The sequence below is a fragment of the Oryctolagus cuniculus genome, chromosome X (assembly GCF_964237555.1).
Source record: "Oryctolagus cuniculus chromosome X, mOryCun1.1, whole genome shotgun sequence".
Lineage (NCBI taxonomy): Eukaryota > Metazoa > Chordata > Mammalia > Lagomorpha > Leporidae > Oryctolagus > Oryctolagus cuniculus.
The window spans coordinates 95639193-95656111 of record NC_091453.1 but is presented as its reverse complement, the minus strand read 5'-3'; the positions used below and the strand labels follow the sequence as shown (position 1 = coordinate 95656111).

The following is a 16919-nucleotide window of genomic DNA, read 5'->3' as shown; positions in this document are numbered from 1 at the left end:
GATAACATAGACAACCACTAAATCACTAATGTGTGGGTAGTGTATACAACATGGATATGCTAGACAGGAGGGTGCTTCAAATTCTGGGTGGGACAAGATGGAAAAGCACCAAGATTTTATCACACAATTAAAAATTAGCCACAGAAGCATTTACTTGACCTAGTGTTTAGGCACCAATTAGGATGCCCACCTCCCATGTCAGAGTGCCTGGGTTCATCTCTTATTTATGTCTTCTGATTCCAGCCGCCTGTTAGTGCAGATCTTGGAAGGCAGCCATGGTCCCTCAGATGGTTGGGTTTCTGCAAACCCACCTGGGAGACCTGGATTCAGTATCTGATACGTAGATTTGCTGACCTCCACTTTGCTGCTAACTCCCTCTCCCCCTACTACTACTTCCCCACAGCTACTGTGGGCATTTGGGGAGTGAACTAGAGGATCTGAACTCTGTCTATAACATGCAAATAAGCAAATAAAATTAATAAAAATTAAAAAAAGAAAATGGCATGCAATGTGAAACTTACGAATTGCTTATTTCTGGAATTTGCCATTGAATATTTTCAGACCTTGGTTTTTTTCTTTTGTCTTTGAAGGAGACTGCAGAAAGTGAAACTGAATAGGAGAGACCATTATAGATTGATATGCTTTTTTATTTGGATACTTTAGTGTCATTGCTAAGCAGTGCTATTTGGGATTTGTCTGACAATTTCTACACTAAATTCTACATGGAATTAAAAGTCTAACCTGAAATAAAATTATAAGTTTTTATGGGCTATTTTATATCACCTCACCTAAAATGCATAAGCATATAGTCATGAGTGTTATGTTACTAGGGGTTTTATATTGTATCTAAACATATTTGAGCTAAAAATGTTAGAGCCTTAGTGCCACTTTGCTCAGATAGAGTATTCCGTCACATGGAGACAACTTTTGTTTGTTCATAATTCTGTGAATTAGGGCTAGTGACAAAAAATTTATATTTTGAGTTTATGAAATGAGAGACAGGCATTTATGAAGACTCTTAAAATTTTGTTGCTATTCTATTTTCAAATAAAATCAAATTTTCTTTTAGCTATCTTCCTGGGATCATATCGCATGCCATATGAAGACATAAAAAACATTATCCTGGAGGTTAATGAGGACATGCTGAGTGAGGCCTTAATTCAGGTAACTTGGATATTTTCCTTTTTGAAATCATTTTCAGAGATATTTCTATATTTATTTCTTCTCAATAGAATTGTGAGAAAGTGGTCTTCCATTTTTTGGATAATACAATTAGGAATATCTAGCTGTTTTGATCTTAAGAGATCTTAACAGCGACCAGCATTGTGGTGCAGAGAGTTAATCTGCCACCATTGATATCAGCATCCTATATCAGAGCACCTGTTCAAGTCCCACCTGCTCTACTCCCCATTCATCTCCCTGCTAATGCACCTGGGAAGGCAGTGGAAGATGCCCCAAGTACCTGGGCCCCTGCCACCCACATGGGACACCCTGATGGAGTTCCTGGCTCCTGGCTTCAGCCTAGCCTAGACCCTGCTATTGAGAACATTTGAGGAGTGAAGCAGCATATGGAAGATTTCTTTCTCTCCTTATCTCTCCCTTTCTGTCTGTCACTCTGTCTTTCAAATAAGTAAATTAAATCTTAAAAAAGGGAGAACTCACCATAGAAGATTTAGGCCCTGATTCTGTTTTACTGTTTATTATCTTCTATTTTAAATATAAGCATATACATATGTACAGATATCATTACCTGTCATTTGCTGTACATGAAGTGACATGAATTTCATCATCACAGTGGCTGTATTAAGTAATTATTGTTATTACTGTTTTATGGATGAAAAAATTGACAAATCAAAAGGTTAAATAGCTTGCTCTGGTTCGATGGTTAAGTGGTAGAGTTGTCCTTTGTAGGGTACTGAATATGTGCTGGGGATTTTGTCAAGTGCTGTATGTATTTATTATCCCATTGACCTTACTTATTATATGCATTTTACAGATCAGGAAACTGAGGCTTAGAGAGATTGCCTAATGTCACATGATGTCACATAACTTGTAGGTGGCAGATAAGCTGACTTGGAATTCACAGTGAGGTCTATCTTGACTCTAAAGCGATTATGTTATTCTGCCACTTATGGGTAAACTAGTCTAGCTTCTTAAATATCTGTTTACTCATCGGAAGTTGCAGGGCCATTGTAAAGAATAAGCCAAATAAAGTGTTCTTTGTAGAGTAAAGCAGTATACAGGTATAGCATATTATTAGAATTTTTGGTATGTCTGGCCCTGTCTGGTTTAATTTTTCGGAAGGAAGAACTGCAAAGACTTTTTGTAAAAAGGCATAATCTCTCTCCCTCCCCCACAACTCCCCCCTCTCCCTCTCTCCTTCTCTCTCTATAACTCTGCCTTTCAAATAAATAAATAAATAAATCTTCAAAAAAATGGGGCTGGGGCTGGGGCTGGGGCTGGCGTTGTGACATAGCAGGTTAAGCCACCGCCTGTGACACCAGCATCCCATAGGGTACCGGTTCAACTCCTGGCTGCTCCACTTCCAATGCAGCTCCCTGCTAATGCTCCTCAGAAAGCAGTAAAAGATCACTTAAGTGCTTGGGACCTTGCATTCATATGGGAGACCTGATGAAGCCCCTGGCTCCTGGCTCCGGCCTGGCACAGTCCTGGGCATTGTGACCATTTGGGGAGTGAATCAGTGGATAGAAGATCTCTCTTTCTTTCTCTGTAACTCTCTCTTTCAAGTATATATTTTTAAAGGCATAGTTTTTGTATGATTTTTTGTTTATTTTGGCTTCTTTGATGCCATTTATTTATTTGAGAGGCTTACAGGAGGGAGAGAGAGAGAGAGCAAGTGAGTGAGCTCATTTGTGCAGTCCCTCATCCTCTGGTTCAGTCATTAAATGCTAACAGTAACTGGGAACTGGGCTGTACTAAAGCTGGTAGTCAGCAACTCAATCTAGGTCTCTCACCTGGGTAATAGAATCAAAGTACTTGAGACATCATTGCTGCCTCCCAGGGTGCTTCATTAGTCCGAAACTAAAGTCAGGAGCTGGCACCAGGAATTGAACCCACGTATTCTGATGTGGGCCATTGGCAACCTTTTTTTTTTTTTTAAATTTGACAGGTAGAGTTATAGACAGTGAGAGACAGAGATAGAGAGAAAGGTCTTCCTTCCATTGGTTCACTCCCCAAATGGCCACTACCACCAGCGCTACGCCAATCTGAAGCCAGGAGCCAGGTGCTTTTTCCTGGTCTTCCATGCAGGTGCAGGGGCCCAAGCACTTGGGCCATCCTCCACTGCACTCCCGGGCCACAGCAGAGGGCTGGACTGGGATGCCGGTGCCGCAGGCGGAGGGTTAACCAGGTGAGCCAGGGTGCCGACCCCAGGCCATTGACATCTTAACAGATATTGCTAGCCCAAATACCTGCCCTTGTCACTTTCTTATTTTCAGAAAAAATATTTTATTTATTTGAAAGGCAGAGTGACAGATAGAAGGAGAGTGAGAGAGGGACAGAAGGAGGGAGAGAGGGACAGTCAGGCTGGGCCAAGGCTGAAGCCAGCACCCTGGAACTCATTCTGGTCTCTCACATGGATGGTAGGGGCCCAAGTACTTGGGTCATCTACTGCTGCTTTCCCAGACTCATTAACAGGGAGCTGGATTGGAACCAGAGCAGCCAAGACTCACCAGCGCTGCTATGTGGGATGTAAATGTTGCAGGTGGCTGCTTAACTCTCTGTGTCCCAGCACCAGCCCCATTGTCTTTTATTTTTGAACCATATAATCTGTTTTGATTTTAAGAAGATATTGAGCAATTTATATTATACCTTTAACAATTTTACCATATTGTCCTATAGTTCACTGAGTTGAAATGGGAATCTGATCAAATGAGGAGACTTCAAAAAAAGTTCATGAAAAAAGGCAATTAAAAGATACATTTATTTTGGTGCAAAATATTTTGAAATTCATGTATAATTTTTTCATAATACAGATTTTCCATAAACTTCTAGAAGACACTGCATATTTATCCTGTCCCTCCTAGTCCTAGCATTGTTGGCATAATAATCAGAATGAGCATGATATGAAGCCTGAATGTGATTTGCTTTTCCCTCTTTCTTCCAGTTGAGAGTTTAGTTTTAAAATATTATGAGATAAATAAACTTGTGACTACTAAGTGAAGCTTTCTAATTTTTTCTGTATAATCAAATTATAATAAAATAATACCATAGTCTGAAGAGTTAATCAATGTAGTCATTATTTTACCCATTAAGACAGTAGAGCTTTCCCTTTGTGTGCACTGGTAAATAAAAAAGAATATGAATATGTGGAATGGTTCTTGTACTGTGGTACCTATTTGATAGTAATATTAAAAATCTTTATTAAAGTCAAGTTTTCAACTCTTCAGGGAATATAGAACAGAGATGGAGACAGATTCTCACCTTAGGAATGTTCCTTACATGCAGCCAGCTTTTCAAATGTATGTATAGGAATGTTTTGCCTGAGATTTTTTTGTATTATTTTATTTTATAATATAAACAATATATTTCTTTGTTTCCTTCTTTAAATTGGATAAATGTAGTCCAGTTGGGAGGAAAGAATTGCTTACAATTTTGAGTTGGCAGTAAATTATGTCTAAATTCTTGAATTTGCTGGTTCAATCTTATCTACTCTGTGGTCAAAAGCAATGCTTGTGAAATCACATTATGATGCTAAATCTTGGATTGTGCTCTGGGAAGGTGAGTGAAGGAGAAGTGTAGGTCCTGCTTGATGACTCTTTGCTTCCATGCGTTTCCTCAGTGCTGTGTGTATGGGTTTCCCTGGACCTGTCTCATCTCTTCCTATTTTTCGGGCCTCCCTTTCCTTTTCTAAGCCTTTCTCTCTCTCTCTTTTCACATACCTCTCTGTTTCACCCCTTTCCTCCTTTGCCCCATCAATTTCATACCTTTTTTTTTTTGCTAAGGACTTTTTTTTTTTAAGCTGAGTTGCTGTCCTTCACAGTGCCCAATACTCAATATAGTATATTTTTCTTATTCTTTATCTTGCTCTATCAAAACTCATTTTCTTAGTTCTACTTGTAGGAAGAAAACACTTTCACGTATAATAATATGCATAATTGAAATTGTACTTGAGTATGTGGCACAAAAGTTAAGTAACTCACCTGAATTGTGAAGGTTAATACTGCTTTTATCCCGACAAATCACATATAGAAGTATCTTATAGAAGGAGGATTCTCCTGTGTTAAAACAGGTAGGACTTTTCAACCTCCAAAGACCAGTTCCCTCATGCAGGAGAGAAGACTGGAATCACCATACCTATTTCCCCTTCCCATCCCAGACACGTTTGCTTTAGTGATGCAAAAGTAACATCACTTTGGCATTCATCTGAGTTGTTTACCATTTATTTCTAAGTGTCATGTAGCACATTGATAATGCATAGCATAAAATATGAAACATCAGAATAACTTTGTTGTAAGTTCCTTTTACTTATGGTGATAAACTCCTTCCATGCATAATCATTGTTGCTCATGTAGCGTGGTTGTTTCCTCATAATAACAAACAACAACAAGAACAGCAACAAACAATGAAGACAGCATCACTTCCCAGCAACTGGAATTATACCAGTATTCTTCCCTAGTGTAGGTTTATAGGCTTATCTGTGCCAACTAATAGATTTTAGTTATGTGCCGGGATAAGTACCTTAGTAAAGAAAAAGAAAAATTTTATTTAATCAGCAAGATCAAGCTCAATTTTTAAGGTTATTAATAAAAATATTAATGATTCGTTTGATTTAAAATGTCTAAATTTATGATCAAAACTGAATCTACTATATCGGAGCAATTGAAATGTCCTAAGACACAGAAAGACATAAAAACATTTAAAAGTATGCATATCCTGAGGAGCTTTTAATACATGCAATTATGTTATTTCCAAATAATGTTCACTAAATTTAGTTGATTCTTATAATCATTACCCCAGCTTTGAAAGTCAGGTTCAGTATAATTTACTTTGATCTATTGGGAGACAAATCTAAGACCAGTGTTTTTAAATGTCAGCAGTAAAAAAGAAATATTTGTAGATAGACTTAGAGGGTGTTAACAAAGAAATGAAACACATAGTTTGAAAAAAAAATGATCCAAGTATTAGGTGAAAAATAAATGTATGTTCTAGTTAAGCTCATTAGAGTGTATAAATGATTCTGTAATGCTGAGAAAATATCATTTTGGTACAGAGTTTATGTTCTAAGTCAGAAGGTATATGTGAAAAAAAGATGATCCATGTCTAATGTAGTATACTGTTACTGCATGTTAATTTACAAAGATGTGGTGGCAGGGATTGAAAATCAGGGGCTCAGTGTCCCCTTTTCAAACCCATTGAGAGAAGCTAGCAAATCCTGAAGTTAGATGTGAAAAATATTGCATCTTCAGTTTCATTAACTTCTAATCAATATTCAGTATTTCATTTAATTAAGAATGCAGACACCAGACCAAAGTAGTATAACAGTATCTCTAACTTTGACACTAATAGAAATAATAAATGTTTTCCTATCACACTGTAGTATGACAGATATCTTGAAATATTGTTTACCCTCATTATTACTTCAAAATTATAGTGCTTACAAGAGCTGCCACTATATCTTATTTTTAATGCTTTAATCGAGAAGCACGTCTATTATGTCACAATTTATTTTTGTGAGTATGTACATAATTATTTTAGTATATTTGTTTTCTTTTGTAACCCTATGTATTTTATTTTATTCTGAGAAAGAATACAAAAGCTTATGTGGAAGGTTTCCATGGACAAAAAAAGAAGACCTGAAAATGGTACAGAGATTCAAAGAGGGGAGCTATAGGATAGAGTGGGCTATGGTTAAGGTGGTCTTTCTGGAAGTACTATTTCATCTAGTCATTGACACACTAGTGGACTTAAATTATGATTGGGATTAGGAAAAAGGAATTGTGGATAAAGGCTTGAGGCATATAAAGGATGATGTTTTTTATTATTCTGATATAGCCCAGAAGTCGTTTGGGTGGCAAGAACAAAGAGTATATATAAGATTACTGTATAGATTGGGGTTCTATTAGGCATAGGTATCACAAACTACTAATTCATAAGCATTCTCTCTCCCATTCCTGTTCTCTCTCTTGCTCTCAAATATGTTTTCTTAGCCTTGATGATGCTTAAATGGTAGAATTTTAACATAACACAATCTCTACTTTGCTACAGACCCTATCTCCTCTCTATTGCATTTTACCTACTCTGACTCATTCCTAGCCCTATATGTACCAGATTTTTGATCACCGATAAACAATTTGAATACTAAACTGTTGAGTGTGTATGTGGTCCAGTTGTGTGTTTAGGAAAGTTACCTTAGCTGCAGTATGCCAAATTGCTTGACATAAAGAGACTAAGCATAGAGATGGTTTCAATTTCAAGTATAAGGTATAATAAAGACATAAAATATGTCAGGGGTAGGAGAAAGAGAAGGTGGGTAAATAAGAAGTTAAAAAATATGACTCATAAGACAAATCTTGGTGATACAGACACTGGTTTTAACACTGAGAAAAAGAGGCAAAGCTGCTTTCAGGGCAGAAGAGAAAACTTTGTTTTAAAGATTTATTTGTTTGTTTGAAAGGCAAAGTTTTAGGTGGGAGAGAGAGAGAGAGAGAGAGAGAGAGAGAGATACAGGCCAGGGTTGGGCCAAGCTAAAGCCAGGAGCCAAGAGCTTCATCAAAGTCTCTCATGTGGGTGCAGGGGTCTAAGTACTTGTACCGTCTTCCACTGCTTTCCCAAGCCATTAGCAGGGAGATGGATTGGAAGTAGAGCAGCCCGGACGAAAAGGTTGCTGGTGGCATAGATGGCAGCTTGACCCACTCTGCTACAATGCTGGCCCACAAAAAAGAAAACTTCTACAGATAATGTTACAGTAGAGTATATATTAAACTTCAGAACAGGGGTCAAGACTGAAAAATAAGAATTTTTGGAGTCATTTGCAAGAACTGATTATTGGAGTATAAGGACCAATGAAATTCTCAAGGGTTCTAATGAAAAAAAAAATGGCAAATGGAAGACTAAGGACTGTGTTTCTGGAGACCACACAGGTTGAAGGCATGGATGATAGTAAATAAATCAGAGCAAAAGGAGTCAACATATTAGGAAGAAGGCTAGGATACGTGGTGTGTCAAAAAAGCCAACACAGGAGAGTTTTAAGGTGAGATAAATGGGAGAAAGAGATCGGGGAAGAAATATCTGCTTTTTCCTACGCTATTTCTTGATCATCATTTATTTTTCCACTTTAGTAGTATTTTTAAGATGACATTTTTAATTTACATTATAGTCAGAGGCTTAATGGCTCTATTAAATAAAGAGTTCAACAAACACAAAGCAAACAGATCACAGGCAAGGGCTATAAATATCTCTTTTGACATCCCAATTGCAATGATTAAGTGGTTATTTCCACCTCCCCTCCCCTTCCTTCTTCTTCCATCCCTCCCTTGCATTCATTTTAAGTGAATTCCTCCTTTAATAAAAGGCCTAAATGGTTCTTAATAATGCCTCAGGTAAAATATAGCTCTCTTTCAGACCTGAAAACTACAAAAATGCCTCCATAGATATCTCTCTGCATTATATGCATGGGGGTATTCCAGCTGGCTTTCCTCTCCTCTCCCCCAGATAATTTCCATATATGCTAGTTTTGTTGTTTTTCTGAAATCCATTTTAATATCAGGCACTAAACACAATGTGTAGGATCTATAAGTTGCAACAGGATTATGTTTTCCCAAATGTGATTTTAGGTCTAAAAACAGATCTATATATCTACAAAATAACTAGAATGAAGTAGAGGTCATCCAGTCCAATCCCCGATTCCAGACAATGCTATACCTAAGTCATCAAAGATAGATGGGAATCTATTGATTCTGTAGGGAGAAAAGATTTCTTCAGCTTCCTTCAATTAACCAGTTCTAGAGTATAATTATTCTTATAGTCAGGAAGTTCATGCATGTGTAATAGCAGAGCTCATTTTTGTCTCCTCAATCCATCTTTGTAATCATTGATCTATTTATGTGGCTATTGACCATCTGCATTTTATGCAAGGTTGTGAGTCTGCATGTGTTTGTGTACTTCACAAGGGTTGATGACTTTAGAAAACTACAAGTACATCAATTAAAGCTACAATGGCATTAATTTTGTAGAATCTGAAAACATTTTTCTCTTAAATAAAAGCCAGTATTCACCATGTTTATTTTCATAATTCTTTAGGGTGCATGAAACATTAGCAATGACAGTAGTAATCATAAAGCATTTCTTTCCCATTTCTCATGATGGTAGAATAATTTTATGGTACACTATTGCAATCTAAAAATGCTTTTATCCATGAGCTACTATTCTGTTCCATCATTTTGAAAATTGATTTTCTGGTTTATTTGAAAGGTGGACACAAATGTACACACACACACACACACACAGAGCGATTCCATCTGGCTGGTTCTTTTCCCAAATGCCTACAATAGCCAGGGTTGGACCAGACTGAAGCTAGGAGCCTGTGACTCCATCTGGGTCTCCCATTTGGGAAGCAGAGGCCAAGCACTTGACCCATCTTCTTTTTCCTCCCATGAGGCATTAGCAGGAAGCTGGACCAGAAGCAGAGGTTACAGGACTTGAACTGTGTTCTGATATGGGATATGGTTGTCCTAAGTACTAGCCTTGCCTGCCATGCCACAATCCTGGCTCTCTTTTCCATCTTTTTCTTCTAAGTGATTAGTTGAGTGGTTTTAAAAAAATATTTTTTCTTGCCTTTCTTGAGTAAAGTTTTCTTTGATTCGTTTGCTGCTTTCATTCTATTGTTAATATCCCACCTATTCCAAGCAAATTTTATGGCTGATTGTTTTCATTCTCTTTATGTCTTTTGTTAATTAATACCAGTATTTCATTTGCCACCATCTCTGGTTGTTTTATTGTTTACAAGGAAAGAGAAAGCAGCTCTAAATTTTTTTCTTGTGCTAATTGGATTATAAATAGTATTTTAAAATGCAAAAAAATTGAACCCATTTACATTTTGAACAAAACATGATATTATTAGTAGTTGATCAGGACGGGGTCTCAAATATTCTATAGTTTTGCTGCTTGTGCAATTTAAGCCATGAAAAAACTTCATTAAAAGTCTGTTTTTTCATTATGTAGATCCATTGGGTCCATAGTAATGAATTGATGGTTGGGGTACACCAGGAAATCCCTTACAATTGTAGACCTTGGAAAGTGGGTTTTTTTTTTCCCATATATAAATTTCCAAGACTCTAAACTGGAAAATGAGAACCAAGGTTATACCATAATCCTTATTCTGACCTGTAGCTGTGAGATTCCTTCTAGTCAAAAAAGCAGTAAACCCTCAGCCTAAAAGATATAGGGGCAGAGAATCCAGACTTCAGTGTCCTCTATGGAATTAATGAAGAGAGATGCAAAGCAATGCTTTTTTTTTTTTTTTTTTTTTTTTGGACAGGCAGAGTGGACAGTGAGAGAGAGAGAGAGACAGAGAGAAAGGTCTTCCTTTGCCGTTGGTTCACCCTCCAATGGCTGCCGCGGCCGGCGCACTGCGCTGATCCAAAGCCAGGAGCCAGGAACTTCCTCCAGGTCCCCCACATGGGTGCAGGGCCCAAGGAATTAGGCCATCCTCCACTGCATTACCGGGCCATAGCAGAGAGCTGGACAGGAAGAGGAGCGACCGGGGACAGAATCTGGCCCCCCGACCGGGACTAGAACCCGGTGTGCCAGCGCCGCAGGCAGAGAATTAGCCTATTTAGCCGTGGCGCCAGCCGAAAGCAATGCTTTTTCTCTCCTTTCTCCTGATTTTGTAGTTGATAAATTTGATTTGAATTCAAAGATTATTGTCTAGTTATATATTTAACAAATTCTAACCCTTTTGTATTTGATTACATCTATAAAACTACTTCCTGTCTGCTGTGTATTAAAGGGGTAATCAAAACCTTTGTTTCTATACACAAGAATAATATTTTATGTACCATATGCTTTTTATAGAATTTTATTATAACTCTACATCTTTGATGTAAAGTAGAAATGTATCACGTCATCAAATCAGTTAAAACCTACAATAGTTACAGTTTAACCTATTATGTTATGATTTAACATAAAATAGTATAATTCACATGCTATGGCATACTTTAGTATAATATAAATGTAACATAATGGTATTTTAACTTATCTCCTTAAAATATTTTAGAAAGGCAGTCCAAATGGAATACAAGTGGAGATTTAAATCTTTCTTAAGCTCGATGGTAGACACACAGATTCATTATCATATATACATTTTTGTATATTATAAATATTATATAATAAATCAAAATAATAAGTATTTGGCAAGTGCTGAAAGGATCCCTCAACTTTGACACTACTGACATTTTAGGAAATTCTTTTTTTGGAGTGCTGTCTTGTATTTCCTAGGATGTTTAGTAGTATCCCTAGCCTCTGCCTACCAGTTGCTGATTCTACTACTAGTTGTGACAATCAGAAATGTCTCCAAAGTTGGACAAATGTGTCCTGGGGTGCAAAACTGTCCCTAGGTAAGAATAATTGTCTTAGAATGACCATTACTTCTGAAATATATGGGGAGGATCTTCAAAAAGTTCATGCAAAACATGTATTACAAAAAATCTACACATAGATTTTTTTTTTAAAAAATTGCACCAAAACAAACTATCTTTTAGTTCCATTTTTACACAAACTTCTTAAATTACCCTTAAAATAGAGTTGCATATTTAATAAACATCCAGAGGCTGGGCACTGTGGCATAGCAAGTAAAGCCACCGCCTGTAGTTCTAGCATCCCATATGGGCTCCAGTTCGAGTCCCAGCTGCTCTACTTCAATCCAGCTCTCTGCTATGGTCTGGGAAAGCAGTAGACGATGGCCTAAGTGGTTGAGCCCCTACACATGGGTGGGAGAGCACCTACACATGGGTGGGAGACCCGGATGAAGCTCCTGGCTCCTGGCTTCTGATTGGCCCAGCTTCAGCTGTTGTGGCAATTTGGAGAGAGAAACAGTGGATGGGATTCTCTCTCTCTCTCTCTCTCTCTCTCTCTCTCTCTCTCCCCCCCTCCCTCTCTCCCCCCTCCCCCCCTCCCCTTGTGTGTGTGTGTGTCTTTGCCTCTGCCTCTCTGTAACTCTGCCTTTCAAATAAAATCTTTTTAAAAAATAAACATCCAGTCATTTGCTTTCATTTTTTATGTTCATTTCAAACTTCATGATAGAGATTTCCGACAATTGATTAGTGTAAGCTAAAACAAAACAGAAAACCATATTATGTGTTTAAAAATTTTTTCAGGACCGTAAACTACTCATGTCAAGCACTTACTCTGATAGAATGAATTCCTGTTAAACTGCAGATACCATCACTCAAGTATTACTTAAAAGTACAGACCGTAATTATGTTTCAGCTGTGAATGCAATCAGTGTGAATTGGCTTTTTTTCCTTGATCACAGTGTATGTGCTTTCTTGTTTTACATTTACAGAGTAAGCCTTGAACAATTTACAACATTTTAAAAATATTTTTAACGTGTCATTTAAGTAAATTAAACATTATCATATAGCTAATTTGGGATCACAACTCAGTTTGATACTAGTTTATTGATTTTTTTTAACCTACATGGTTTTTCCCTGCTGTAATGTGCAGGTGAGTGGGTAGGTTGGGGTAATTTACTGTTAGATAGGAGTAAAATATAGCCATAAAAAGTTTACTAATTAAACAATTTGTGCTATGTCTCTTGTTGGAAGTCAAAGTAGAAATTAAATTATACTTAGAATATCTTTTTTCAGGTTAAGCCATTATAAATGTCTTCATTGGAATCCATTTTTTCTTTTCATTGTGAAATATGTATACAATTAGGTGGTGAGAAATAAAGATTTAATTTTACTTACTGGATTAAGGGTCATTGGATTCTGTTTCTGCCTTAATAAGCACCATTTTAGTAAAATGAAAGTATATTTCAACTACTAGGAAGACCATCATTTACTTTATCCCATATGAAAGATTCAGAGTGATGGAACCATTTAATGAAATGAAGTCTTTCAGCTTTGTTGGAAAAATAAGAGTAAATATTTTGGCCTTCATTTCATAATTTTTCTTGAAAGTATATAGCTGAATAGAGTGAAAAATTAGTTCCTTCTCAGGTAAAGCAAATAAGGTGTCTGCTTTTCTTCCCTGAATGCCATGACTAATCGCCATATTGTCTCCTTGTAGTTTCTACCCTTAAGTGATTTATACTTAAAATACCACTCTCGGTGTAGTGGGGGGGGGGGGATTGTGTTTTTGGTTTTAATAACTTATTCCCTGTGTAATTTTGAGTAAATCACTTTGCTTCTTTTAGCCCTGAATTTTTGGCCAACCGAAGGAGGAGATACATACTTAGTAAGCTGGGTTATCATAAAAATTAAATATGAGCATTTGTTGAAATCCTTGGAAATTGTAAAATATTAAACAAATAGGATATAAATATAAAGGTGTCTTTTGGATATCTATTTAGTCCTAATCCTTCACCTTTCCAACCACTTATTTAAGGATAATTAACTCTCCACTTGAACATTCAACTGTCACTTGAATGAAAAACTTAAACTCATATTCTTGTTTCTTCTCTCATATAAAGGTCTGTCTTTATTTCCTGGAATTGTTGCCAGCCTTCTCACTTCTTTGACCCTGCCTGATACTCATCCAAACTTAAGCATTCTTATTGATTCTTTATTGAAAGACTGGACCACCCCATCTTTTACTACCCTTGTTTCCTAACTGGTCCTTTGTCTCTAGGTTGCCTCCAATCTAGTACATCTTACTTGAATCAATTAGGTTTTCTTTTTTCTTCACCATTTCATTGCCTTCCTTAAGAAACAGTAGCAGGGGCTGGCATTGTGGAATAGCATGTGAAGCCACACCCTGCAACACCAACATCCCATACGGGTGCTGGTTTGAGTCCCAGCTGTTCCACTTCCAGTCCAGCCCCTTGCTAATGTGCCCGAGAAAGCAATGGAGGATGGTGCAAGTGCTTGGGCCCCTGTACCCACGCGGGAGACCTGGAAGAATCTCCTGGCTTCTGGCTTTGGCCTGGACCAGTTCAGGCTCTTGTGGCCATCTGGAGAGTAAACCAACAGATGTAAGATCTCTCTCTCTCTCTCTCTCTCTCTCTCTCCTTCTCTCTTTCTCTCCTCTCTCCTTCTTTCTCTCAGTGTGTGTGTGTGTGTGTGTGTGTGTGTATGTGTCTGTGTGTCTCTCTCATTCTCTGTAACTCTTTCAAATAAATAAATCTTTAAAAAATTTTTGATTTTTGAGATAACTTTTTTTTAAAGATTTTATTTATTTTATTTAAGAGGAAGAGTTACAGACAGAGAGAGACAGAGAAAGGTCTTCCATTCACTGGTTCGCTCCCCAAATGGCCACAATGGCCAGAGTTGGGCCGATCCAAAGCCCAGAGCCAGGAGCTTTTTCCAGGTCTCCCACGTGGGTACAGGGGCCCAATCACTTGAGCCATCTTCCACTGCTTTCTCAGGCCATAGCAGAGAGCTGGATTGGAAGTGGAGCAACCAGGACTCCAGCTGGCGCCCATATGAGATGCTGGCAACGCAGGCGGAGGCTTAGCCTACTGTGCCACAGCACCATCCCTGAGATAGCATATTTTTAATTTTCATTATAGTCAAAGGCTTAATGCTCCACTAAGATAATAAATCTTTCTTTAAAAAGGGCAAATTCTTCCATATATGGATATGGAACCCCACACTTCGTTGTTTTCACTTTTTACTCTTCTGTGTCTTTTTTACATTTTCAATCTTTCCTTCCCAACTCCATTATTCCCATCAGCATTCAAAGGTGCTCTAGCATTTCCTGTTTTAACAACAAAATTCCTTGTTATTAGAGAAGACTTCTCTTTCTGTCTCTCCCCTGCCCCTCTCTGGAACTCTGTCTTTAGAAAAAAAATAGATATAAATTTAATAAAAATAAATTAAAGAAGTAGCAATGATTTCCACCTGTTTTGTTTTTAAATACTGTAATAGATATCTAGTTATATCAAAATTTGGTGAATTTTTCAATGTCTTTACTTTGTATTCAAAGTACACTGTACACTACTTGCCTTTGCTCTTCCCCATCTCACTGTACATGGCCTTCTACTATCCTTTAAGTGTCCTTTTATATCTTTGTAAATATGACTTAAAGTCATACTCCACTAGAAATACTCCCTACTTTGGATATGAGACTGAATAGTCTCCATTATTCATCAGTTCATTTATACTTCATTATTCATAACTTTTTTGAGTGCTTTTATAAATGATTTTTGCATATGATGCTGACATTCTGAGCTTTATCATGAACATTCTTTGTTTTGATCATTCTTTTTAATTTAGGATCAGTCAGGTAAATGATAACAGTGCCTCATTTATGTGAGAACTAATATATTATGTGATTTGATGGTACTTAAATTATCTTTTTCTTTTGATTAACATGTAATGCTTATGCATTTTATGTATAGTATAATCATAGTATAGTATACTATATGTATTATACTGTAATGTAATTATTTCAACACGTGTATATAATGCAAACTGATTGAATCATGAAATTAGCTTTTCCTTATCTTTTATTTATGCTTTAAGCCTACGAGCTCCAGGTGGTATTTTAAATTTATTGTTTTTTTAACATGTAAGACTGGTTGTCTCTTCAGGGTCACAGTGAAGGAGTAAGCAGTCCGTTCTAGGCTTAGTGTCAGTATGAATTTCATCTTCTCAACTATTGAGATCTTTTATCTCAAGTTTTTCTGAAAATTACAAGAACCATCCCAACCTCCTTTATTGAACAAACTGTGCTATCTGAAAGTAAACATAAGAATTCCATGTAATGTCAAAGAAATATTTATACAAGTATAGAATCATGATTAGTTCTGGGTTTTTCTGCCAGTCCTAAATATTTCTGTCATACATGAATTCTCTGAAAGTTCTTGATCGTCCAGAGTTAAAACCCATCCCCATCTACACAGATTTCCTGGGCCTCAGCTGTATATTTTGGAGAGCATGGTTCACTCAAGGGAATATTAGCCTAGGGGCATGCATACAGTATGTTTAACACACTAAATCCAAAGGGAACAGCTGCTAGGTTCTGTTTATGAAAGTTACATATTATATTTCATTATAAAAACAATAAATTGTTTTCTTCCAGATAAGAGATTTTCTGTTGTTGATGAGCACATCACAGATAGGGAAGCTTTTGCTATTAGGTACTCTAAATACATGATGGCCATGTGAAGTATTATAAGACAACAGACACTAAACAGGATACAGATAATGTGAAGGTGTACTTCTCTACTGGATGGGAGATGTCAGAGGTTTAAAGAAGGGTTGAGCTTACTTATTAAGGGAACTTGGGAATATTTTCCAGGCCTCCTACTTAGGTCCTGAACCAATGGACTTGCTTATCTGATCTTATGCCCAGGTCTCCACAGAGGGCCAACACATCAAGTATCATCAAGAGGGTAGGTCCTAGGGGTGGGTTTTTCAACTATCAGGACACCCTAAGCCATGTCTGCATGCCTGGGTTTGATGCCCAGCTCTGGCTCCTGACTCCAGCTTCCTGGTGGTAGTGGTGGCTTGAGCAGTCAGGTTCTTGCGGCCCATTTGGGAGACCTAAATTGCAATACCCTTTCTTCGCTTTGGCCAATCCTGTTCTCAACCATTGTAAGCATTTGGAGAATGAACTGATGTGTGGGCTTGTGCTTCTTTTCTCTCTCCCTCCCCTTCCCTTCTTTCCTCAAATAAACAGTAAAGGCATTTAAAGAATGGGTAAATAATGAAAGAGTAATCACATAGTAGTGGACACTTGGTGTGGAACTACATGTGAAGTAAAGCCAAGATTTCACAAAGTGGTAAACTTGA

General features: G+C 37.3%; 1 protein-coding gene across 3 annotated transcripts in view; it reads left to right on the top strand.

Annotated features, from left to right (window-relative positions):
• Positions 1–16919, top strand: part of DIAPH2 (diaphanous related formin 2) — a 938294-nt gene that overhangs the window by 422196 nt on the left and 499179 nt on the right. For all 3 annotated transcript variants that reach the window (XM_051827762.2, XM_051827761.2, XM_051827763.2), the window contains one exon: positions 1070–1164. In XM_051827762.2, the coding sequence (XP_051683722.1) occupies positions 1070–1164 (95 nt within the window). The remainder of the gene's footprint in view (positions 1–1069; positions 1165–16919) is intronic.